Source organism: Bos mutus, chromosome 3 (assembly GCF_027580195.1).
Source record: "Bos mutus isolate GX-2022 chromosome 3, NWIPB_WYAK_1.1, whole genome shotgun sequence".
In the NCBI taxonomy this organism is placed as follows: Eukaryota; Metazoa; Chordata; class Mammalia; order Artiodactyla; family Bovidae; genus Bos; species Bos mutus.
The window spans coordinates 9,635,726-9,661,979 of NC_091619.1; the positions used below are offsets into that span (position 1 = coordinate 9,635,726).

General features: G+C 42.6%; 1 protein-coding gene and 1 non-coding gene across 2 annotated transcripts in view; one reads left to right on the forward strand and one right to left on the reverse strand.

Moving 5' to 3' along the window:
• Positions 1 to 13,598: 13,598 nt before the first annotated feature.
• The window catches only part of ALDH9A1 (aldehyde dehydrogenase 9 family member A1), a 28,885-nt gene continuing 16,229 nt past the window's right edge, over positions 13,599 to 26,254 (reverse strand). The window contains exons 7-11 of the mRNA XM_005888646.2: positions 23,142 to 23,330; positions 22,823 to 22,910; positions 19,044 to 19,185; positions 16,069 to 16,181; positions 13,599 to 14,327 (exon numbers count right to left, since the gene is read on the reverse strand). Of these exons, the coding sequence (XP_005888708.1) occupies positions 14,233 to 14,327; positions 16,069 to 16,181; positions 19,044 to 19,185; positions 22,823 to 22,910; positions 23,142 to 23,330 (627 nt within the window). The 3' untranslated portion in view covers positions 13,599 to 14,232. The remainder of the gene's footprint in view (positions 14,328 to 16,068; positions 16,182 to 19,043; positions 19,186 to 22,822; positions 22,911 to 23,141; positions 23,331 to 26,254) is intronic.
• On the forward strand, positions 25,716 to 25,788 carry TRNAG-GCC (transfer RNA glycine (anticodon GCC)). Its single transcript has one exon. It is a non-coding gene; the product is annotated as a tRNA-Gly (tRNA).

Genomic DNA, 26,254 nt, shown 5'->3' on the forward strand with positions numbered 1-26,254 from the left:
GCATGGACATCACCAGATGGTCAACACCAAAATCAGATTGATTATATCCTTTGCAACCAAGGATGGAGAAGCTCTATACAGTCAGCAAAAACAAGACCAAGAGCTGACTGTGGCTCAGATCATGAACTCCTTATTGCCAAATTCAGACTTAAATTGAATAAAGTGGGGAAAACCACTAGACCATTCAGGTATGACCTAAATAAAATCCCTTATGAGAAATAGATTTAAGGGACTAGATCTGATAGACAGAGTGCCTAGTGAAATGTGGACAGAGATCTGTGACATTGTACAGGAGATGGATCAAGACCATCCCCAAGAAAAAGAAATACAAAAAAGCAAAATGGCTGTCTGAGGAGGCCTTACAAATAGCTATGAAAAGGGAAGTGAAAAACAAAGGAGAAAAGGAAAGATATACCCGTTTGAATGAGAGTTCCAAAGAACAGCAAGGAGAGATAAGAAAGCCTTCCTCAGTGATCAATGCAAAGAAATAGAGGGAAAAAATAGAATAGGAAAGACTAAAGATCTCTTCAAGAAAATTAGAGATACCAAGGGAACACTTCATGCAAAGATGGGCTCAATAAAGGACAGAAGTGGTTTGGACCTAAGAGAAGCAGAAGATATTAAGAAGAGGTGGCAAGAATACACAGAAGAACTATACAAAAAAAGATCTTCACAACTCAGATAATCACAATGCTGTGATTAATCATACTCACCCAGAGCCAGATATCCTGGAATGTGAAGTCAAGGGCCTTAGGAAGCATCACTACGAACAAAGCTAGTGGAGGTGATGGAATTCCAGTTGAGCTATTTCAAATCCTAAATGATGATGCTGTGAAAGTGCTGCACTCAATGTGTCAGCATTTTTTATTCCAATCCCAAAGAAAAGCAATGCCAAAGAATGCTCAAACTACCGCACAATTGCACTCATCTCACATGCTAGTAAAGTAATGCTCAAAATTCTCCAAGCCAGGCTTCAGCAATATGTGAACCATGAACTTCCAGATGGTCAAGCTGGTTTTAGAAAAGGCAGAGGAACCAGAGGTCAAATTGCCAATATCTGCTGGATCATGGAAAAAGCAAGAGAGTTCCAGAAAGACATCTATTTCTGCTTCATTGACTATGCCAAAGCCTTTGACTGTGTGGATCACAATAAACTGTAGAAAATTCTGAAAGAGATGGGAATATCAGACCACCTTACCTGCCTCTTGAGAAATCTGTATGCAGGTCAGGAAGCAACAGTTAGAACTGGACATGGAACAACAGACTGGTTCCAAATAGGAAAAGGAGTATGTCAAGGCTGTATATTGTCACCCTGCTTATTTAACTTCTATGCAGAGTACATCATGAGAAATGCTGGGCTGGAGGAAGCACAAGCTGGATCAAGACTGCTGGGAGAAATATCAATAACCTCAGATATGCAGATGACACCACCCTTATGGCAGAAAGTGAAGAAGAAATAAACAGCCTCTTGATGAAAGAGGAGAGTAAAAATTTGGCTTAAAGCTCAGCATTCAGAAAACTAAGATCATGGCATCCAGTCCCATTACTTCATGGCAAATAGAAGGGGAGACAGTGCAAACAGTGGCTGACTTTATTTTTCTGGGCTCCAAAATCACTGCAGATGGTGATTGCAGCCATGAAATTAAAAGACACTTATTCCTTGGAAGGAAAGTTATGACCAACCTAAACAGCATATTAAAAAGTAGAGACATTACTTTGTCAACAAAGGACTGTCTAGACAAGGCTATGGTTTTTCCAGTAGTCATGTATGGATGTGAGAGTTGGACTATAAAGAAAGCTGAGTGCCAAAGAATTGATGCTTTTGAACTGTGGTGTTGAAGAAGACTCTTGAGAGTCCCTTGGACTGTAAGGAGATCCAACCAGTCCATCCTAAAGGAAACCAGTCCTAGGTGTTCATTGGAAGGACTGATGTTGAAGCTGAAACTCCAATCCTTTGGCCACCTGATGCGAAGAGCTGACTCATTTGAAAAGACCCTGATGCTGGGGAAGACTGAGGGCAGGAGAAGGGGACGACAGAGGATGAGATGATTGGATGGCATCACCAACTCAATGGATATGGATTTGGGTCGACTCTGGCAGTTGGTGATGGACAGAGAGGCCTGGTGTGCTGCGGTTCACGGGGTCATAAAGAGTCGGACACGACTGAGTGACTGAAATGAACTGAACTGAACTGAACTTGCTTTTCCTATGATGCAGCGGATGTTGGCAATTTGATATCTGGTTCTTCTGCCTTTTTAAAATCCAGCTTGAACATCTGGAAGTTCTTGGTTCATGTACTGTTTAATCCTCACTTGAAGAATTTTGAGCATTACTTTGCTAGCATGTGAGAGAGTACAATTGTGCGGTAGTTTGAGCATTCTTTGGCATTGCCTTTCTTTGGGATTGGAATGAAAACTGACCTTTTCCAGTCCTGTGGCCACTGCTGAGTTTTCCAAATGTGCTGGCATATTGAATGCAGCACTGTCACAGCATCTTCTTTTAGGGTTTGAAATAGCTCAACTGGAATTCTATCACCTCCACTAGCTTTGTTCATAGTGATTCTTCCTAAGGCCCACTTGACTGTACACTCCAGGATGTCTGACTGTCTTGATTATTGTAGCTTTATAGTATTGTCTGAATGCTGAAAGGGTTATCCCTCCAGCTTTGTTCTTTTTCCTCAGGATTGCTTCAGCAATTCAGGGTCTTTTGTGGTTCCATATAAATTATAGGATTATATGTTCTATTTCTGTGAAAAATATCATGGGTAATTTGATAGGTATCACATTAAATCTGTAGATTGCTTTGGGTACAATGGCCTAGTGTTTTAACAATATTAATTCTTCCAATCCAAGAGCATGGGATATCTTTGTATTTCTTTTAATCATCTTCAGTTTCCTTTATCAATGTTTTATAGTTCTCAGCATATAAATCTTACACCTTCTTGGTCACATGTATTTCCAACTATTTTTTTAATGTGATTTTAAGAGGGATGTTTAAAAAAAAAAAACTTTCTATTATTTCACTGTTGCTGTAAAGAAATGCAACTCATTTCTGTATGTTAATCTTCTGTCCTGCTACCTTGCTGAATTCATCTATCAGTTCTAGTACTTTTCATGTGGAATCTTTAGGATTTTCTACATCTATTATCATACCATTTGCAAATAATGACAAATTTACCTCTTACCTTCCAATTTGGATACCTTTTGTTTTCTAATGGCTGTGGCTAGGATTTCCAGTACTGTTGTGAACAGAAATGGTGAGAATAGGCATCCTTCCCTTGTTCCATATTTTAGCAGGAAGGCTTTCAGCTTTTCACTAGAGTATCATGTTAGCTGTTTGTCATAAATGGCTTTTACTATGTTGAGATATATTCCCTGTATACCCACTTTGGTAAGAGTTTTTATCATAAATGTACGCTGAATTTTATCAAATGCTGTTTTGCATCTATTGAAATGGTATGTAGTTTTTGTCTTTTGTTGATGTGGTGTATCAAACAAGGACTGATTTGCACATGTTGAGCCATCCTTGGGACCCTGGGATTAATACAGCTAGATCACAGTGTGTGGTCCTTTTTATGTACTATTGGATATGGTTTGCTAATATTTTGTTGAGAGTTTTGTGCATCTATATTCATCAAAGATATTGGCCTCTAATTTTCTGTTTTGGTAGTGTCTTTGTTTGGTTTTGGTATCAGGGTGATGATGGCTTCAAAGAATGACTCTGGGAATTTTCCCTCCTCTTCAGTCTTTTGGAAGAGTTTAAGAAGGATTGATATAAGTTCTTTTTTGCCTGGTAGAATTTCCCATGACACCATGTCCTGCCTGCCATCTACCACACACAGTGGGGTATCACTCCAGGACCTTGCTTCAAACACGTAAGATCCCCGTACCCATTAAGACACTGAGGTCTCTGTTGCTGACTCCCGGCTCTTTCTTCAGTCTCAGGATGGGTAGGTAGGGCTTGGAGGCCTGCAAAATACAGCCCAACAAGTGTCAGAGCCAGCAAGGAGACCAAGGAAACTCCCGTGAACACAGACATTGGGAGATAAGGATGAGTGGTGGAAAGTTGGGGGGACTGTCCACTAGTGTGTGGGGACCAAAAGTTGCAGGGGGTAATCCTGAAAGTTGTGGGGCAATCCTGGGAGTGGCTGTCTTTGATGAATGAGAGCCACCAAGAGAGCATGGAGAGTAATGGCCCCTAATGGCTCGGCTATTGTATCCAACTGAACCTTTTGTAACTGGTTTGGTTTTCACTTTGGGTGTGTGCATGAGTCCCCAGTACCTGAGTCTAAGCCCTGTTGTCTCTCCCTGGTTTTGACCCTTGTTGGAGGTCCTAGTAACTTGAATGATGATTCATGTTCCTCTGAAACTGATGCCCTGAATGTGAGTGATATGTATTATTATTACTGTTATTTGTTTTAACTGAATTGGCTGTTTAGAAACTAGGGGGGAGAAAAAACCCTGAAGATGCCCAAGATGGGACTCTTGACATTCTAAAACTGGTTTTGGCATGTCTTTGTCTCCAAATGGCATGGCTGAGATTGGTTTCTGGATGAGCTCTGTTTAACTGGCTTAAAAGAAATTAAGCACTTAAATAAATTTTCAGAAAGTATAAAAGAAACTGGCTAGAATGAATTTCAGTTTCAGGTTCACATGACCTAGGAAATATTCAGTACTGAATCGATATCTGGTACTGAAGCTACTTAAGCTTGTTGGTTTGATTAATACAGATATGTCTTTAGAGTCCAGAGGAGGCAATGGCACCCCACTCCAGTACTCTTGCCTGGAAACTCCAATGGACGGAGGAGCCTGGTGGGCTGCAGTCCATGGGGTCACGAAGAGTCGGACCTGACTGAGTGACTTCACTTTCACTTTTCACTTTCATGCATTGGAGAAGGAAATGGCAACCCACTCCAGTGTTCTTGCCTGGAGAATCCCAGGGACGGGGGAGCCTGGTGGGCTGCCGTCTATGGGGTCGCACAGAGTTGGACACGACTGAAGCGACTTAGCAGCAGCAGTCTTTAGAGTCATCAATGATAAATGTGATACTTGCACTTCTGTTGTATACCTAGGTTTACTAGAGATCAAATAAGACCTTATTATGTCTGTTGCAAATCTGTCTGCAAGGAAGACAACTTAATATGATGAAACTTTAAGGAAATGTACATGAGATAAGAGCTTTTGGATAAACTCCCTAGGAATAACTATGTTTTGTGAATGCCTATCTAAAACAGTCTCTCCAGGTTTTGACAATTTAAGTTAAATGAAGAGAATTCATTAACTATCAGGGTCATTTCAAATAGGAAAAAGTTTTGGAACATTAATTGCTAGCTGGGTCTAAGTTTACCTACCTTTGCCTTCTTAGGAGAGGAAGACTAAAGCATAAGTTTTCCAATCAGGAAATTCTAGAATGAGAAACAGTTCACAATTACTTGATCCTTGGTTTTTGCTAGAGACTAAGGTTTTTAAAGCACAAGATTATAATCAGTCATAATTCTAGTTATTGTAACTGAGTTTCTGTATTGATTACATTATAATCAAGTTTAACTGGGCCTTTTAAAGTCTTCTGTCATTTGCAGGCAGTTATTGTTGTACTCTGATGCTTTTGCAAAAAGTACTTCAAGAAGATTCAGAGGAAGGACTTTTTGACAAGTACAGGTTTCTGTTAAATCTCAAATCATATTGCTGAACTGGGTAAGTAACCAGAGAATGCTAATGGAAAACCTGATGACTTCATAAAAAGTTGAAAGGACTGGTAGCTGAGTTAACTGGTGAATATGGTTATAATTTTTGTGTGTTTTTTTTGTTTTTTGGGTTTGTTTTTTTTTTTTGGTCTGGAGTATGATCTGTGTTTTCCAGATATAGAGAAGCCCTTCCTTGAAGTTAATTATGACTTAACAGCAATTTGGTAAACTATACCTGTGGGTAGAACTGAAACATTCTTCTTTTCTGCCTGGTCCCTTTAGAAATTGGAGATTCTTGGGTTCCAAGCAACCTTATCAGGTGAATGGGTAAGACTCTCTCTTGGCATGTTCAGGAATCTCAGTATTTGGGGGCCTGCTGTAAGAGGGGATTCCACTGAGGCAGAGACTGATGGCGGACCCTGGCTTGGCTTTCCTGGCCTCGAAAGGCCTTTTGGGAATTCAGTCTGAGACGCCTGAGGAGTTCCACCACAGCCAGTTTCGAGGGGCCTATGCAGTCAATTGACAAATCAGTCTTGATTTGGCTGTGTTTAGTGGAAATGAGGGTAATTTTGGAGAGAAAAATACGTTTCAGTGGATACTAAATTCTAGTACTGTTAACTGAAGTCTGGATTTATGAAAGTTACTCTGTTAGCCACACTTTTGCCTTGATGTTCAGGAGGAAATGAAAATTCTCTAGTGAAGCTGTCATGGAGTATAAATACTCAGGATATGTAACACTGCTTGCTTTACCTCTATTGCTAAAAGCACATGTACCATGTTTGTAACAATCTGGTGTAACTGACAAAGTATGTAGCCTCTAAAATATTTCCCCATTAACATACCTCAGAGCTTATCAACAGTGTCTGATCAGTTTTCCCACAATGTAGCAAAATAGGCAAATATAAAGGAAGCCTGGCTGGAGGAACATGGTCTGGACACAGTGCAGGCAGCATTCGCCCTTGCTTTGAAGGACATATACTTTGATCTATCAAAAAACTGCAATCAAAAAGGGAAAGGATGGGGAAATCTTCACATACAGATATATGGAGAAGTCATTCTGACTTAACATATGGTTTAACTTAAACTTTACTGACTGGAGGAACCTGCATGGCACAGCTGCTCTGGCCATTGTGGAGGGGAATACATTTGAAAGTCCAGATGGAGGAGCTGTGGTTCAGACATCTAAGGTAAAGCTAGGTGGCCATTGGAGATGTGATTTTGGACATGTTCTTGTATATTACTGGAAACCCGAGTTTTCTGAACCGCAGCAAAGACCAGGACAGCTGTGGTATCCTCTCAGAATGTGGACATTGCTTGTGTTTTGCTTAACAGTCCTCTTTTCCTAGCGCTGTGCCTGTCAGACGTCTTACATTTCATCCCTAGCCTGAGCAGAGGACGTCTGAGAACCTCACTGAGAAATGAATCAGATTGCTAGGGGCATTGCAAGAGGCCACTGTTGTCTTCCTCTGGACTTCTGTGAAAACTTGATCTGGCTCATGAGACCACATAGGGGAGGACTGACCATGGGGGAGGGGAAAAACTCTTACCAGCTTCTGCTCCCACATGCCAATATGCCACAAGGACCTGTCAGCAAACGTTACCACACAATAGCGCTCACACTTTGCCAGGTGACTGCCCATGAGCTCCTTATCCCAGGCTATGCTCTGTGGGCTGGAATAGGGCTGCACATACAAGTCCAACTGGGAGAATTAACTGTTTTTCATTTGGGAAGACCTAATGTGTGCGCTCGGAGAAGGCGATGGCACCCCATTCCAGTACTCTTGCCTGGAAAATACCATGGATGGAGAAGCCTGGTAGGCTGCAGTCCATGGGGTTTCGAAGAGTCAGACACGACTGAGCGACTTCACTTTCACTTTTCACTTTCATGCATTGGAGAAGGAAACGGCAACCCACTCCAGTGTTCTTGCCTGGAGAATCCCAGGGACGGGGGAGCCTGTTGGGCTGCCGTCTATGGGATCGCGCAGAATCGGACATGACTGACGCAACTTAGCAGCAGCAGCAATGTGTGCACTGCTAACAAAACACTTCTGGCTAGAGCACTAGAATGTTTCCTTCAGAGCTAGGGTCTTCCCTGCCCCATGCGGGTGGCTCTGGGTTTGTGAATGCCAGGGGTGGCCTTACCTTCCTTGTAAGCAGACAGGGCATTGCTGCTCCTATTGGCTTCCTCTCTATTAACCCAGTTAGTGCTTGGCTCCAAAATCTGTCCCATTCTGGCAAATGATTGTTCTTGGCACACGAGGTATCTTACTGTTGATACTCTTTGGCTGCTGCCATCTCTATTTGTGGTATTTGGTTGGTTGCAGTGCCCCCCTACACACCTGTCCCCAGGATCATGGAAGAGAGGTGGACAAAGACTGTGAGGGTCATGCAGGGGATGTAGGTGTGAGTGTACGAGCAGGTCCCCAGGATGGCTGTTCTCCTGCTTCCTGTACATCCCCTGCTTGACAAGGGCCTGCACCCTACTCACATGACTGACCTTCCTGTACACTTGCCCCCACATCAGCTAGTGACTGTTCTAATCTTTAGATCAGTGTATCTCCTCTGTGATCACTTATCAAAGCAGCGGTGAGGAGCATGACCCTCTGCCAGTTTCCCTGGTAACAGATAAGACAACCTAACCTAACCTCAATCCCCCCATAACTGGTAACCTCCCCTCGGGAGCAAAGATTGCCACCATGTCCTGCCCCCTTACTGCTGTACACAGTGGGAGCTTGCTTTAGACACGTAAGATCCCCCATCCATTAAACCACCGATGTCAGTCACTGACTCCAGGCTCATTTTTGGTCTCAAGGATGGGCAAGTACAGGGCTTGTGGGCCCGTGGGGTGCTGCCCAATGTTTCTAAGCGATACTCTAACTGGGTAGAGTATCGTAGGTTGTAGATTTTTATCTTCCAGGACCTTTATATCTTCCCACTCCCTTCTGGCTGATAGTCTTACGGAGGATCCCTTGTAACTGCTTTTCTCTTGCTGCCTCTAGGACCCTCACTTTAACTTTTGTCATTTCAATTATGTCTTGGGGGAGGTCTGTTTGGGTTCATCTTGTTTGGGACTGTCTCAGCTTCCTATACTTGGATATGTGTTTCCTTCTTTAGGTTTGGGAAGTTTTCAGCTAATTTCTTTCAGATACATGTTTGACCCCCTTTTCTCTTCTCCTTCTGGGATCCCTATTATGTGTAGATTGGCTCACTTCATGTTCTCCCATAGGTCTCAAATATTGGTTTCATTTTTAAAATTTGTCTGATGTTCTGATAGGGCGAGTTCCATTATTTTATCTTCCAGATCACTTATTCACTCTTCTGCATTATTCAGTTTGCCCATGGCCAGGACCGTCGGTGCAGGTCTCTGTTCCGCCTGCCACAGTGCAGCCGCTGCACTCTCCTCCAAGCCTCTGAAGCTCCCTTTGTGTCCTGGCTGATCCCCCAGCCACTGAAGGGGCTTCCCAGAATGGGGGAACATTTCCTCTCTCACAGCTCCCTCCCAGGGCCACATGTCCCATCCCAGTTACATTTTTCTTTTGTCCTACCCAGCCATCTTTCCTACAGCTCTGGTTGTATGAGATCTGCCAGCGTTCAGCAGGTATTCCATGAGAACTGTTCCACACGTTGACTGTTTTAGATGTATCTGTGGGAGGAGGAGACTGCCACATCCTTCTGGTCCATCATCTTGACCTCTGCCCACCCTTGCTGTATGAGGCTCTGAAGAATCAAACAACGGTGCGTGCAGTGCCCAGCTCTGTCCCCACCAGGGCTAAGGGCCAGCTCAGGCTCCAGCACGAGGTGCGGGAGAAAGCATGAGCGCCACCTGCTGGTGAAACTTCATCAAACGTCAGCAACCAGAGTATCTACTCGTGTTCCAAGGACCCCACCCACCCAGAGTTGGCCCCGTTTCCTTTTCTCCGCTATAGCATTTGTTTCCAAAGATGCTCTCCTAACTCAATCGAAAACAGCTCTCTCAGTTTCCTCTCTTAAGCCGCGCTGTCCAATAGAACTTTCTGATATGATGGAAATATTCATCTCCACTGTCCACTACAGGAACCACGACCCACGTGTGCCATGGAATACTTGAAATGCGGTGAGAGCAACTAAAAGGCTGAGTTTGCATTTAGTTTTGTGTTTAAATAGCTACATGTGGCTAGTGATAGCACAGCAGTAGAGCAGTGGCTCTCAACCTTGACTGTCCCCTAAATTCACCCTGGCAGGAACATTTTAAGAATACAGACAAGTTAGGCCAAATCCCAAATCAATTAAATTAGAATCTATTTTCAAAGCTTTCTCTGGGTATTTCAGACATGTGGCCAAAGTTGAGAACCACTGCTCTAAATACAGTGTTTGGCAAACTATTGTGCATAAGAATCTCCTGAGGATCTTGTGAAAATACAGACTCTTGATTCATAGGCCTGCTGCCCTGGGACCATACTGTGTACCAGGGCTCTACCCAACCCTTCTAATCCGTTCACCTAAACAAACACTGAGTACTTCCTGTGAGCCCAGTGGCACGGCAGTTCTGGCTTTTAGAGTTTCCATTCTAGCCAAGCATGTAATCTCAAATAGTGATAAATGTTTTGAAGTAAATAAAATAGCACAGTGGGATGAGGGTGTGTACCGTAGATTTAAGGAGGTAAATGTTTACTTTTGGGCTTTCAGCTTATAGGGAGACCATGGGAAATCTGGGAAAACATGCTCTCTGGGGAAGAGGGACAGTGAACATGAGGTTCCTGAGGCAAGAACGAGTCTGGCAGAGTAACGCACAGGTGAACAGAGGAAGTGAGATCGCAGGACACGGTGGACACAGTAAGGAACGTGGATTGTGTTCTAACTGAAGCCACAGTCGGCCTTAAGCAAAGCATGAGGAACTCTAGTTCACAGTGAGAGACTGCTCACTGCTGATCTGACTTGATAGTTTTTCACAGCATCTCTTAACTGCTAAGGCTTAGTCTCCTTTTTCCCCTTTGCAGATTTTTTCCCCTCAATACCCTAGAAAGAAAAACATAGGTCTTTAGGTATTAAAAAAAAACCAAGGAATTATATTCACTTCAAATGAAAGCCAAATTCAGAACTAGGCACTTTGGAGAAGCCAAGGTGGAAACTGCCATTGTAAGAAGCAAGCAAGGGCTCGGGGCTGTCCAAACCCCCATCTCTGGAAGCTCCTGGTAGGATGGCTTCCACGCTGCTGTCAGTAAACTGTAACCAACTTTCATTCTGCCAGATTCTTGCCTTAGGCAGCAAAAGACTCCAAGGTAAGAAATAGAGGAGCAGGTGGAAAGAAGGGGCCCAGTGGCTACCTTTTATCTGAAAAAGACCTGCCCAAGTGAGAGACTGCTTCTATATGGAATGAAAAGCCAGACCAGAGATCAGCACTCTGAGCTACTGCAAAGGAGTGAGCCAACATGAGTCTTGGTTTTCCTCTTTCCCATCAATACAACACCAAGACAGTTTCTATCAATAGCAGTTAAATGATGCTTTCCCACAGGAATTTGTCAACCAAAGAAATCCTACAATGCATACGAAGGAACATGAGCTGAATACATTTACACATGGCTTCATCAAGATACAGGGTTAATAGTTATTACTTCTAAGAAAATCTTGGGAAAGATATGCACCCAAACATTAACAGTAGTTACCTCCGGAAGATCAGATTAGATGGGAGGAGGGAGAAAGAAGGATACCTTCTGCTTAACTTTCAAAAGTGAATCAAAATACTAGTGGAGAAAAAAAGATTCCAGAATTTAACTAGATGACACAACTTCTTCTAAACCAAAGGAAGGCCTGGCCCCTAGGCTAAATCATGTTTCCTTAAATGCATTTTATATATATATATATATTATTGTCCTAAGATGCTTCATTAACAGCTAAGAATCTTTGTTCAGGCCAATTTGTGAAATACAATAGCTGTTAACGTCCAGAACACATTGGACAAGGCTGGGGTGGCAGCTGGAATAATGCTCCTCATCAGGTATGCCCACTTCCTAATTTTTGGGACCTTTGAATATTACTTTATATGGCAAAAGGAGTCTTTACAATATGACTAAGTTAAGGGTCTTGAGATGAGAGATAATTATGGACCGTCTGGTCGGTCCCCAATGCTGTCATAATTGTCCAGAAACAGAGGGAGATCTGCCTACACAGAGGAGGGCAAGGGAAGCAGGGAGAGACCTGATGCTAAGCTGTTGGTGCTGAAGACAGAGGGGCCATGAGCCACAGAATGCACTCTGGAGACTGGAAAAGTCAGGAGGAGTCTCTCCTAGAGCCTACAGAGGGAGCTGGGCCCCGCCAACACCCTGATCTGCCCAGTAAAACCATTGTGGACTTCTGACTTCCAGAAACATGAAATAATAAAGGTGTTGTTTTAAAGTCCCCACGTTTGTGGTAAACTGTCATAGGAAATGAATACACAGAACTAAGGACTAGGAAGCGTGGAAGGAGCAGAAAGCACAAGAATAACCACCCCACATTCCTGGGTTGGAACCCCGCTCCTCAACCTATGACTCGACTGTGGTCAAGACTTTTCCAATTCTGAGTTTCTTCATCTAAAAACTAGGGCTAAGAACTTCCTCATGTTCAGTGTGAGTATTCGATGAGAAGGGAAGTAGCAGACAGAACACCCTAGCTGCTTTCTCTTCAAAGGGATTACTAGAAACCTGTCTTATCCAGGCAGCTGCCACTGCTGAAGTCACACCAGGATCCCGAGACATGGAGTGAGATCCCTGTTGGCCTTGCTCAGTATCCATGACCCTGTGTGCAAGTATCCATCAAAAGAGGACCCTGTGTGTAAGTATCCACCAAGAGAGGACCACGTGTGTAAGTATCCATCAAGAGAGGACCCCGTGTGTAAGTATGCACCAAGAGAGGACCCTGTGTGTAAGTATCCACCAAGAGAGGACCCTGTGTGCAAGTATCCACCCAGAGAGGACCCTGTGTGCAAGTATCCACCAAGAGAGGACCCTCTGTGCAAGTATCTGTCAAGAGAGGACCCTGTGTACAAGTATCCATCGAGAGGACCCTCTGTGCAATTATCTATCAAGAAAGGCTGATTCAACTGTTCTCATCCTCTAATTACAGTGTTTGCCCACCACAGTACATAAACAGATGCAGGCCCAGTAACAAGAATCATCCCTCGCCTATTAGCTACTGTGATGTTTATGTGTCGATCAGACTGGGCTATATGGTGCCCCAATGTGTCTATGAGGGTGTTTCCAGAAGAGATCAGCGTTTGAACTGGTGAACTAATAAATAAGCAAAGCAGATGGCCCTCCCCACTGTGGGTGGGCCTCATCCAACCATTAAACACCCCAACCAGAACAAAGGCAGAAGAGCGGCAGATCCAGCCTCTGCTGGAGCCGAGTGTCCGTCTTCTGCCCTTAGACGCCGGCAGCACTCCAGGTTCTCAGGCCTCAGGACATGGACTGAATTACACCACTATCTTTCCTGGGTTCCAGCTTGCAGCCAGAAGACCATGGGCCTTCTCTCTCAGCTGCCGTAATAATCACATGAGCCAACTCCTGTAAGAAATCTTTGCTTACACTCACCTGTTCTACTCTATTGGTTCTGTTTCTCTGGAGAACCCTAATACTATTAAACCTAAATTACTCCCCTGAAAGGCTGGTAAGGCAGCAAGGTAAGGATTGCTGCAACAGTCTGAGCAGTCACTGTGAACTGACAGCCCTTCAAAGGCAGGCCCTGTTCTTTGGGGCTGGGAAGAAAACGGAGCCCAGAAGTCTGCGTGGGCCATTGATAGTTCGTTACAGCAGCAGAAGCCTGCCTGCGTGTACTCACTGCAAAGAATGTCAAATCCTCTGTTTTGAACTTTAGCCTATCCTGTGTCCCTCTATAGCCCTAAGATGTGTTTAGCTTCAAAACACGACACTGAAAAGGCTGTCGGTGTGATTTATTTAGTTTTAGCATACTGCAGTGGCATAAAAAGGATCTGTACATTTAAAAGGAAACCCTTCCATCGTAAGAGAACAAGCTGTAACTCAAGGATTGGAGCTGATTCCCCCCTTCCCCAACCACCACCACCACCACCACCACCACAGCGCTGGCTCTGGCCAATCAGCGTCCACACCCCACTGATCCGCCTGTTAGCCAAGCCCGCTGTCCCCACTATCAGCCTTCTCTGTGGGATGACAAGGGACCGTGGACTTAAAAACGCCAAGGAGCAGAAATCTCTTCTGATATGCCCAGGAACCTCTAAAGGCAAGTATTCTTTAAAGTATGCTAAAATGAACCCATGAGTGGGTGGGCTCCATGGAAGATGAACAATCCTGGTCCTCCCCTGTTCTCTGGAAAGTTGTTAGTGACTCTCAAAGATTATTTAGAGAAATCAGCTTTGAGGAAAATCAAGCTTTCCTGATTAGTATATAAAAGACACTTAAGCACATTTTCACTTAGGAAAATGACTGAGCCATGAAGAGCATCACTGAACCATTTTCTTATCCTGAATGACCAATACTCTGGGTCTGAACCAGCAGGCGGCCGCACTGCCACAGTCGTGCAGCTGGCTCTCGTTATTCACTGGTGTCACTGCGTGTTCAAAAAGCAGACTCCACGTCACCCATCTCCACACACACGGTCTTCAGCTGTGAATAGTACTCAATTGTCACCCGGCCGTTCTCTCTGCCGAATCCTGAAAGAGAGAGACAGGGTGAGGATGTGCCACTGGCGGGCCCCAGCCACGGCGGCCTGCAGAGACGCGCAGGGCCTGCTCCCGGGCTGGGGAGAGCGCAGTGGCACAGCTTCCGGGAGCCCGTCCTCCCCGCAGGCTGTGGTTGTGGAGCCAGACGTGTGGAAAGTGACCTGCTGGCCATCAAGGACAGGGACGGGGAAACCCTTAGGCTTCATTTCTTACCAGTATGAACCTTAACTTCCAGTATTTACTTTTCTGGGCTAAGGTCTAAAATGTTCAGATTTCCTCATCAAACATTAGAGCATTCTCTACAATTATCAACCTGATGCCTTTAAAGGTCAGTGCTAACTTAAAACCTAACTCTACATAACACACTTAGTAACCTCCTCTTATATTGAATCTTTAGGAGCACCAACTATTTAGACTCTGCCCACTCATGTGGGGAGTGGACCCTATAGGCCCTCAGGCTACTCAAAGCCAAGACACCACGCAATCACTTGTAGATGAGGCTGCGTGCTACAAGGACAGCCTTCCTTGTGCTCCTGCCCCAGGCTGAGGCAGGCTCTGCATCCTAAGGCCTAGGCCCAGCCTCCAAAACTGCGTGTCTCCAGGGGGCACCATTCCAAAGGCGACACACTCAAAGGCCGGGAGGGCCTTCTCTAGCTTTTGTTCCTTTTCAGAGCCTCTCAGCGTGGAGCTCACCAGGCACGTTAGGCCAGCTTTCTGTCCTCTCATCTCACGTAGAACTATCCATGGGCACTGATGCAAAGATGCAGATTAGGAAGGGAGAGCTGGGTGCAGAGGCCCCACTGAGGCCACAGCTACAGATTCCAAACAATCTGAGGGTTAAGAATGAACAAAACAGAGTCCTGATTCCTTCCCTGCATTTGAGTCTGTGTGACACCTTCCCTGCGTAATTCCACAGGGACAAGAATCTAGAGATGTATGAGTAGAGAATTCCAGGGTGATACCAAACACAATACCAATAAAACTGTCAAATAAACACCCACAATCTCACCATTATTTGTCGGTATTTATGTGTTTGCCAACACTGCGACGGCTATAAATACCTGCCAAGAGACTAGGGGTCAGACTCTTAGAAAGGTACGTCTACAAAGTCCAAACCGATTTTCATATAGTCAGTGTTAGTCGCTCAGTCATGTCCGACTCTTAGCTTCCCCATGGACTATAGCCCACCAAGCTCCTCTGTCCATGGAATTCTCCAGGCAAGAATACTGGAGTGATAGCCATTCCCTTCTCCAGGGGATCCTCCTGACCTAAGGATTAAACCCAGATCTCCTGCATTCCAGGCAGATTCTTTACCATCTGAGCCACCAGGGAAGCCCATTTCACAAAACTGGTGTAATTAGCAACAAGTGCCAAAGAAAAGAACCTCAAAGTAATGGCTATGTTCCTGATGCCTCAAATCTCCTAACAGACTACTATAAACTTGCTATGTTTAGGACATCTCGGAGTGGTTTTATGCTTACAGCAATTATCGACTGTGAGGAAAAAGTAATGCTACTGTTCACAAGCCAACTTATACATCAGAACCTTCTGGAGAACTTCTGGAAAAAATAAAGATGCTTGGCTTCCATTCTCATGGATACAGTGGGCCTGGGGAGGACGAGGAATTCATATACATTTTGGTAATTCTGATACACATACAAGTTTAGGAACCTGATCTGTTATGACCAGTGTTTCCAGAGACAAGAATTTTTCACAATTCCCAACTCCTCACCTGACTTCTTATATCCACCAAACGGCAGCTCCACTGGACTGACATTGTAGTTGTTAATGAAGCACATTCCAGCCTGGAGCTCCGCCACCACTCTGTGGGCGCGCTGGATGTCCCTATGAAGAAATAAATTGCATTGGTTAGTCGTAGTTTCTTTTGCTACAACTTTAACAGGAAAAGTGAGACCGTCACTTCTAAGGGTTTCAAAACATTGACAAATTCTTATTTCTTCACAATGTGTTTTAAAATCTTATACCATCCAGGCAAAATAGGTAAGAATTTGAATTTTGTAGTCTCATCCAAAAGCATCTATAAAATATGTAGCAGCAACAAGGGTGCTAAAAACAATTCAATGGGGGAAAATAATCTTTTCAGCAAACAATGCTGGAGCAACCGGATGTCCACATGCAAAGGAATGAAGAGCCAGCCCCTTCTCACACAGTGCACAAAAATTAACTCACATGGATCACTTAACTAAAGTATCAGACTGAAAACCATAAAACTCTTCAAAGAATACAGGAATAAATCTCCATGACCTTCCATTAGACACAACCTTCTTAGACAAGACACCAAAAGTAACAGATTAAAAAAAATAGAATAATTTTGATCTATAAAAATTTTTCAATTTTGTATCGCAAGTGAGATTATCAGAAAAGTAAGAAGGCAACTCACAGAAATGCAAATCAAAACTACAAGACACTGCTGCATATCCACTGCTGCTGCTAAGTCACTTCAATCGTGTCTGACTCTGTGTGACCCCATAGACGGCAGCCCACCAGGCTCCGCCGTCCCTGGGATTCTCCAGGCAAGAACACTGGAGTGGGTTGCCATCACTAGGATGGCTAAAATCAAAAGAACAGATAATAGCAGTTGCTAGTGAGGATGTGGAGAAACTGGAATCCTTAAACACTGCTGATGGGAAAGTAAAGTACTGCTGCCACTTTGGAAAACAGTTTGGCATTTCCTCAAAAAGTTAAACAGAGAGTTTCCATATGATCCAGCAATTCTACTCCTGGGTTTATACCAAGCAAAATGAAACATGCACACAAAGAAATTTTCACACAAAAACTCATAGATGAATGCTCATTGGAGCACTATTCATAACAGCCAAAAAGTAGAAATAGCCCTAATGTCTATCAATTTGTGAATGAATAAACAAAGTGTGATATATTCATACAACAGAATATTACTCAGTATAGAAAAGGGCTTCCCTGGTGGCTCAGATGGTAAAGAATCCGCCTGCAATGTGGGAGACCTGGATTCGATCCCTGGGTTGGGAAGATCCCCTGGAGAAGGGCATGGCAACCCACTCCAGTATTTTTGCCTGGAGAATCCCATGGAGAGAGAAGCTTGGTGGGCTACAGTCCATTGGGTCACAAAGAGTCAGACATAACTGAGCGACTTTCACACACACAGTAGCAGAAAGGAATAAAGTAGTGATACAGACTACAACGTAAATGAACTTTGAAAAGAACCTAGTAAATGAACTAAGTGAAAGAAGCTAGTCATGAAAGGTCACGTACTGTACGATTTCATTTATGCAGAATTTTCAAAATATGCAAATCTATAAAGACAGAAAGCAGATTAGTGGTTGCCATGGGTGGGGGGAGGGAGAATGCAGAGTACCTGTTAATGTTCTTGGGATGACAAAAATGTTCTAAAGTTAGATTATAATGACGGTTGTACAATCTATAAATACACTAAAAACTACTGAATTGTATACTTTAAATGAGTGAATTATTTGGTAGGTGAATTATCCTAACAAAGCTGTCTTTTTTTTTTTAAAAAGGAGTTACCGTCCTCTGTAACTGGCCTTTGTATTTTGGTGGTGCGGCAAAGTAGCAGGAAGGACGTAATCCACTCTCTCCTCACATCAACACAAGCAGCTCCTCAGAGAGGGCTTTTAGGACAGTGAGACTGCTTTGTTTGACACGACAGCACTGGGTCCGCGTTATACGTGTGCAAATGCACAGAACGCACACCAAGAGTGAGCCCTCACGTGAACCATGGTCTTTGGGTGATAATGACGTGTTCATGGAGGCTCATCAGTTCTAACAACTGTACCACTCTGGTGGGCGATGTCGATCACGGGGAGGCTGTGCACATGTTGGGGCGGAGAGACTGGGAAATCTCTGTACTTTCCACTCAATTTTGCATTGCACCTAAAACTGCTCTAAAAAAACAAAGTCTGTTAGAAACAACAACAAAAAGGAGCTCCTCGTTCTTTCCTTCACAACTCAACTCGTCAGGTCCTCAAGGGAGACTTGGGTCTTCCTCCCCAAGTTCCTCACCACAAAACTACAAAAAAAACCCCAAACTTGTATATAACTAAAGAAACAGCATATTCTCAATTGTAAAGCAGTCTTAGAAAACTGCCTACTATTGCCAAAGACAAATCAGAGTTTGTATATAATCAAACAATCTGCAATCATTTTCAAAGAATTTTACTCCCAAATCACTGTTTGCTTTTCAGCGGTTTAAGTTTATGTACCAAGATAGTAATCACATTACTTGCAATAGTTAAAATTGGAAACAGCACCCTAAATACACACTAGAAGGCCTACATGTGTTACAATGCATCCCAATTTAGGGACTACTATAAAGCTATTAAAAATCATGTCTTTAAAAACTACTGCCAGTATTTATATGCTTACAGGTTTCTAAATTCCTTGACATGTATTTTTTAATAGGGACCTAACACAATGCTTTACATAGATCAGAAACTTAAATACTTATTCAATGAATGAATAAAAAAAAGAATAGGATGTATCAATAAAGTTAATGGCTTAATTTAAACTCAACAGTAGGGTTCCGGCTGTGCTGCTACGTTGGCATCTTCTGACTCTACCTGAAGCAGATAGAACATGCTGATGCAAATGCAACGAGGGCAAACGCCAGTGGAGGAATAAGATGAATATCTAAGGAGACATAGCAGCCCCCTTCCTTCAAAGCTGTGTGGAGTGTCCTTCCCCACCTACCTGGTGAAGACACCAGCAGCTAGTCCAAAAGTGGTGTCGTTGGCTCTTTCCAGAACCTCAGCTTCAGTGTCAAATGATAAAATGGACATAACTGGTCCAAAGATTTCTTCTTTTACACAGGTCATGTCATCTCGGCAATTAGCTGCAAACATTATTTTAAAAATCAAACATCAGTGAAGGAATTATCTGAATTCCTTTTAACATGCTGGCATGTTAAAATTCCTTGTTCATAGTAAACAGTGAAATACACAGCTTTAGAGAAATTTCAATGCAACATTTCCAGTGTGATTATAAATCAGAGCATCCTTCCTGCATGATCATGAACACTGCATATTAAGGAGTCATGGCCTTTGTGTTCATTCTACATCTACTTTTTTTTATATTCATCATAAAGACATAGTTAGGGCTTCCCTGATGGCTCAGATGGTAAAGAATCTGCCTGCAGGAGACCCGAGTTTAATCCCTGGGTCAGGATGGTCCCCTGGAGAAGGGAATGGCTCCCCATGCCAGTATTCTTGCCTGGAAAATTCCATGGACAGAGGAGCCTGGTGGGCTACAGTTCATGGTGTCTCAAAGAGTCGGACACAACTGAGCAACTAACACTTTCACTTTTCAAGGACATAGGTAATGAGGTGGACAAGGATATATGTACAAGGACTTCCATCACAACACTCCTGTGACAATGAAAACGAGAAGCAACAAGCAAGGCATCTAAAATCGATGGGATGGTCATATGAACAAAACACACCCCAATGATGAACTTCCATAAAGCCGCGAAAAGTAATGTTTTTGAAGAAAATTTAATAAGCAAATGCTTATGATGAAGAGTCACTGAAAAAAATACAAACTGTACATATATCCCAATTTCTGTTAAAATGTCATACAAGATTAATATTTTTTACACTTTTTCACTTTTTCTTAATAACTGTGATAGTAGAAGGAGAAACAGTATTTTTAAAGAGAAAATACAATGTACAAACATAAACAGAAATAACTGAATGGGTGTTCAATTAATATGAAAATGTACTTAAGTGATTAACTCCCTAAAATGATTAAATTCACACTTGACTTTTTAAAATACACATGTATACCTAAAGAAGCTCATATATTTAGATGTGCAACAGTGAACCCCAGTGACCTTCAAGAGAATGGTGCTTTTATCTCACTGTGGCTGAGAAACAGCTCATCTCAGCGCTGGCAACCATTGCAAGGAGTGAGATATGCGTCCGTAAGGCTGTGTGATATATGTAAATGCTGAGGCAGGAAAACAGCCTTAGAGCCCTACTATAAATACCAGCTTTACACCAGCCAAAGCTAAAAACCAACTACTCACATATCTATAAAGATGAGGACTCCAAAATCTCCTCAGAGATAGATCAGAGCTTGTATATACAAAGTAAAAACAGCTCTTTGTTCCTCTGTATGTAACAGTGTACTTTGGGGACACTGAAATTATCTACAAAGGTATATTTAATAATTTTAGGTGGTGATTAAGGATAGTTTGAAAGTGAAATGAAAGTGAAGTCGCTCACTCGTGTGCAACTCTTTGCAACCCCATGGACTGCAGCCTACCAGGCTCCTCCATCCGTGGGATTTTCCAGGCAAGAGTACTGGAGTGGGGTGCCATCGCCTTCTCTGCAAGGATAGTTTACTATGATCTAAATCTCTGAAAACTGCTAGTCCATATACCATGTTTAGGGAAAGTGTTAGTCAGAATAGTAAATGATTCATGACAGTTCATTACCCAACTGTCCCAGAATACAGTTCGTCTTATGCAGGCTGATAACAGAGTGTGGCGCTGTGTGCAGTATGCTCTACACCAGAGTCAAGAGATGAGGGGATAAAGCAGCAGCTCATATGTGAGAAAAGAGAGGTCCCTGCACTGTACTTCAGCCCCAAATCTAGTAAATGAATCTAAAGATTGAGCCTCTGGAGTCAGTCTCAAACTTTAATGTGCACAAAAACAAACCGAGAACTTTCTTTCCCTTTTGAACTTTTTATTTTGTATTGGAGTATAGCCGATTAACGATGCTGTGCAGTTCCAGGTGGAGAGCGAAAGGACTCGACCATACATGTACATGTATCCATTCTCCCAAAACGCAGGTCTTGAGGTTCTAGCCCCTCAGAGTTACATTTGGGGGTCTAGGGCAGAGGACAGAAATCTGCCTCGACCAGTTTTCCAAGATACTGACACTGTGGACCACAAATTGGGCTTTCAGAATCACTAGGATGAAGTGGAGGCAGTTAGCTCCCTGTTCTTTACATAGGTTCACAGCTTAAAAAAATGTTTTTTTCCTAATTGCAAAATACACATTCTCAATTTAAGTCTGTTGTAGTGAGAGGGATCAACCTAGAACTTGTTACACAGAGTGAAGTAAGTCAGAAAGAGGAAAACAAATATCATATACTAATGCATATTTATGGAATCTACAAAAGGTACTGAGGATCCTATTTGCAGGGCAAGAATAGAGGCAGGCATCTTTACGTACAGAGTTGCGGACACAGAGCGAGGGTCGGCAGGAAGGAGAGGGTGGGACGAGTTGGGAGACCAGCGTTGACCCACCATGTGTAAACAGACAGCGAGAGGGGAGCTGCTGTGTAACAGGGAGGTGAGCCGGCCAGGATGGGTGGGGTGGGGGGCGTGGGAAGGAGGCTCAAGAGGGAAGGCACGGATCTATACTTATAGCTGATTCACACTGTATAGCAGAAACCAACACAACACTGTAAAGCAATTATCCTTCAACTAAATAAACAAACATAATCTACAGAAAATCTGTAATATTCAGCAATGCATGAAGTTTAACAAAAATCACCTTTACTCCAAGCATCTAGAGAAGTAAACCCACTATCAATATTATGATGCATGTTCTCTGCTCCTTCTTTGTCCCATGCACATATCTGGTTTTTCAGATTTGGGATAATACCACATATACTATTGCTTAACCTATATTTGCTATTTAAAAACATAATGTAAGTTTTCCTTCTTCTTTAACAGCTACAAGCTAGTTCATGGTATGGATGCTAAATGCACAGCCTTTAAGCCTCAGTAGTTGCTTTTCTAGCAAGGGCTAAAGGTTAAACTGCATCAAGTCAAATACCAAGTGTTGAAAAGTGGCACCACTATCAACCTCAGGAACAAAGTCAGCTGAATCTATCTTCAAGATAAGGTGTAAGGAATTATACTGCATTATTTCATCTATATATAGTTTTTTAAAGCCAAGAAGACTGGCAGTATTTTTACAGTAGATACTAACACCACCACCGTCTAAAACAGTGTCCCCCGCAGGCAGGAGGGGAGGAGACGGATGAGAACAGCAGGATGACCACACACTTGACTGTCGAAACCCGGAGACTGTTCAGACTGAAAGGAAATGCTAACAATTATTATATCAGTTAAGTTTTAATATTAGTATACTGTCTGACAAATTGGTTTTATTATATTGATGATCTAAAAGTTCAAAGTAAAACACACTCTTTACCAAGTTGCTTGAGAAAAGAAATTCACTACTTAAGTTTTAATCAAACATGAATTTTCATTTTGGTTCTAGAACAACAGGTGTGTGCCTAGTTAAGTCCCAGGTAACTGATAACACCATCCAAGAAGAGGAGGGGCAAACAGGAGGCTTCCATGGCAACAGAGAACTTCTACTTCTCACATCTGAGTAGCGGCGACACACAGTTCCGACCCTTGCCTTACACCATATGTACAGTTTATAAATTTTTTTTTGTGTCTAACATTTAATTCAAACTGTTTAAAAGCAAACAAGAAGAGGACATACTTAACACACAAGGTCTCATGTAATACCCATCCTTTAATTTGGGGTCTTCAGGTACAAAGACGTCTCCACCACATAACACTTTAGCACCCTGCCAAAAAAGAAAGGAAGAATGCATACTTTATGTTAAACACACAACCTCAATATGCATTCTGGAAATGCTACCTGTGTCCTGAACGAATGGACACTTAGTCACTCTACTGCAAGTGCAGTGCAGAATACGGCTCCCAGATGGACATGACCACAGGGAAGCGCGCAGAGCAAGTAACCCAGGAGGAATTACCCTTCCCCTCATCTCATCGCATCTCTACTTGTTTCTTACCTGCTCCTTTGCCACTTTAACAAACCCAAGGACTCGCTCCAGATGTGGTCGGTTGATGAGGGGACCCATCCTTGTATCTTCCAGAAGGGGATCTCCAATTTTTATCCTTTGCGTCTGTTTCACCACTTCCTCTGTAAATTGATCAAGAATTTCCTTTTGCACAAATACCCTTGTACCATTACAACAAACCTAAAAAACAGACACAAATTATATGTAAGTAAGGGGTAAAAAGCTTCCCCAGTGGCTCAGCAGTAAACAATCTGTATGCAATGCAGGAGACACAGGAGACATGGATTCAATCCCTGGGTCAGGAAGATCCCCTGGAGGAAGAAATGGCAACTCATTCCAGTATTCTTGCCTGGGAAATCCCAAGGGCAGAGGAGCCTGGTGGGCTACAGTCCATGCGGTCACAAAGAGTCAGACATGACTGAGCACACCACAAAGGGGGGAAAAAGGAAAAGGGAAAAAAATCCAGCAGCTTTAAATTTAAAAGAAACAGGGGACTTCCTGGTGGTCCAGTGGCTAAGGCTCTGTGCTCCCAATTCAGGGACACAGGTTCCATCCCTGGTTGGGGAACTAGATCCCACATGCAGCAGCTAACACCCTGTGCAGCCAAAAAAAAAAAAATTAAAGAAACAGTATACCGTGTTTAAAAGTTAGTTCCATTTCTAAAAAATTATCACCATACTGAACAGGATCACACATGTAATTGAAGGCATGCTACCCTACATACAAACTCTCTGCCCCTTGAAATAAAAGTTAAGCCTTTGTTTTTGTTTAAATTTCCTTAAGGCAATTAATAGATCTACATGTCTCATAAGACTTCTCCTATTTTCTCACCTCAGGTGTTCAATTTGGTTGTATATTTTGAGGTTAAGAGTAGAAGGAATTGAAGAGTACAAACAGATCAAGAACTGAGATCCTGAGTCTAATAAAAATCTAGAGCATTTCATAGTCAATGTTTGTCTTTAAAATCACAAATAATTAGGAATGCCCTGGTGGTCCAGTGGTTAGGACCCCATTTCACTGCTGGGCCCCAGGTTCAATCTCTGGTCAGGAAACTAAGTAAGATCCTACATCCTGTGTGGTGCAGCCAAAAAAATAAAATAATAAATTTAAAAATAAGATCTCAATTTAAAATAAAGTGAATATCATAACCATATTGAAGGGGGTGGTGAAAGAAGAACTGACCCATTAATTTCTGAACACAGATTTTAACTATATACCCTTAGGCTAAAACCAAAAAGAACTATAGAAAGAAGGTTGCAAGCTAGTCAGAAGGTTTGTTTTTCACAGTAATGCAAGTGCAAATCTGAAACTATTATAAACATATTCTAGGACTGAGCAATTACATGTATTGTGAGTAATGGATGCTAAATGTTTCACTATCAGAGAAGGAAATTATGAACATGGAAGGGAGGAGGCTAAAATAAACCTTGCAACACTGGAATGATGGGAAATATCTGTATAAACTTATAGTTATTAATATAGACAGATATAAATAGATATATGTGTGCTTACATACACATATGCCAAATATCAATATGTATTTCCTGGCTCTGGACTCTTGAGAGGACATAGAAGCGATAATACTCCAGCAGAAACAAGTACATCTGGCACCCAGATCTTCATTTCTAAAAACCGTTTACCATTAAATGGAACCAAGTTTTCTTAGAGAAATAGCTCATTCCAGAGTTCCACCACAGAAAGCACAAGATGTGTTTAGAACACCTTGCTATGCCAGGAAGTAAAACAGTGCTCAAAGAATAATGGGGACATATCAAAAAGCCATAGAAAGAGGCTCCCGCCAGCAGAATCTTCAATTATTTGAGCATCAAAACAAATAGTAATAGTAACTCACAGAATGAGGTAAGAATCCATGGGTTCATGCTGATAAAAGTAAATGAATGAAAAACAAACTAGGGAGATGGGGAAAAAGTTCTTTCTTTCAATAGGCAGTAAACTAAATAAATGCAGAAGGAATAACAGAATTGGAAAATCACCACTTGGTGACCACCAGAAAAAGATGTTCTAGGGGACATCAAAGGGTGCTAAAACCAGCAGATCCAAGTTTGATAAGGAACAAGGTAGTCTCACTTGATCTCCTACAAGACACTCATTAACCTCAGAGGAAAAAACAGCAATTTCAAGATAAAGACCTACCTTAAGCGGGTGATCAAAGTCAGCGACACCACTGTAAAATACCATTTTTTGCCAAAAATCCATAAACTAAATCCAATTAAAAAAAAAAAAAAACAACTCAACAGACCCAAAATGAGGAACATTTTACAAAATAAATGGGTTGGTTCTTCTAAAATGTCAACGTACTGAAAGATCAGAATGACTTTAGAACTATTCCAGATTAAATGAGATTAAAGAGACACCACAAGTAAATGCAACACATCTTCCTGGATTAGATCTTGAGCCAGCAAAAAAGAAGTTGTTTCTAAAAGGACATTAGTCAAACAAATGCAGAAATCTGAATAAGGGCTATGATTGGATAACAGTACTACATTAACACCAAGTTACGGATTCTACTAACCATTGTGCTTATTTAAGAGAAGGCAATAGGCTTCCCTGGTGGCTCAGAGTGGTAAAGCATCTGTTTGCCATGCAGGAGACCCAGGTTCGATCCCTGGGTTGGGAAGATCCTCTGGAAAAGGAAATGGCAGCCCACTCCAGTACTCTTGCCTGGAAAATCCCATGGACGGAGGAGCCTGGTAGGCTACAGTCCATGGGGTCGCAAAGAACTGGACACGACTGAGCGACTTCACTTTCACTTTTTTTGAGAAATACACATATGAATGGAGAGGTTACGGATCTTCTGTCTGCAACTTTCAAACAGTTCAGAAAAATACAGTAACATGCATATGCATGCACAGACAGTAAGTGAAAAGTCAAAGTGTTAGCTGCTCAGTCGTGTCCAACTCTTTGCAACCCCAGGGACTGTAGCCCACAAAGATCCTCTGCCATGGCATTCTCCGAAAGAATACTGGAGTGGGTTGCCATTCCCTTGTCCAGGGGGTCTTCCTGATCCAGGGATTGAACCCAGGTCTCCTGTATTGCAGGCAGATTCTTTATTGTCTGAACCATCAGGGAAACCCATGAAAAGA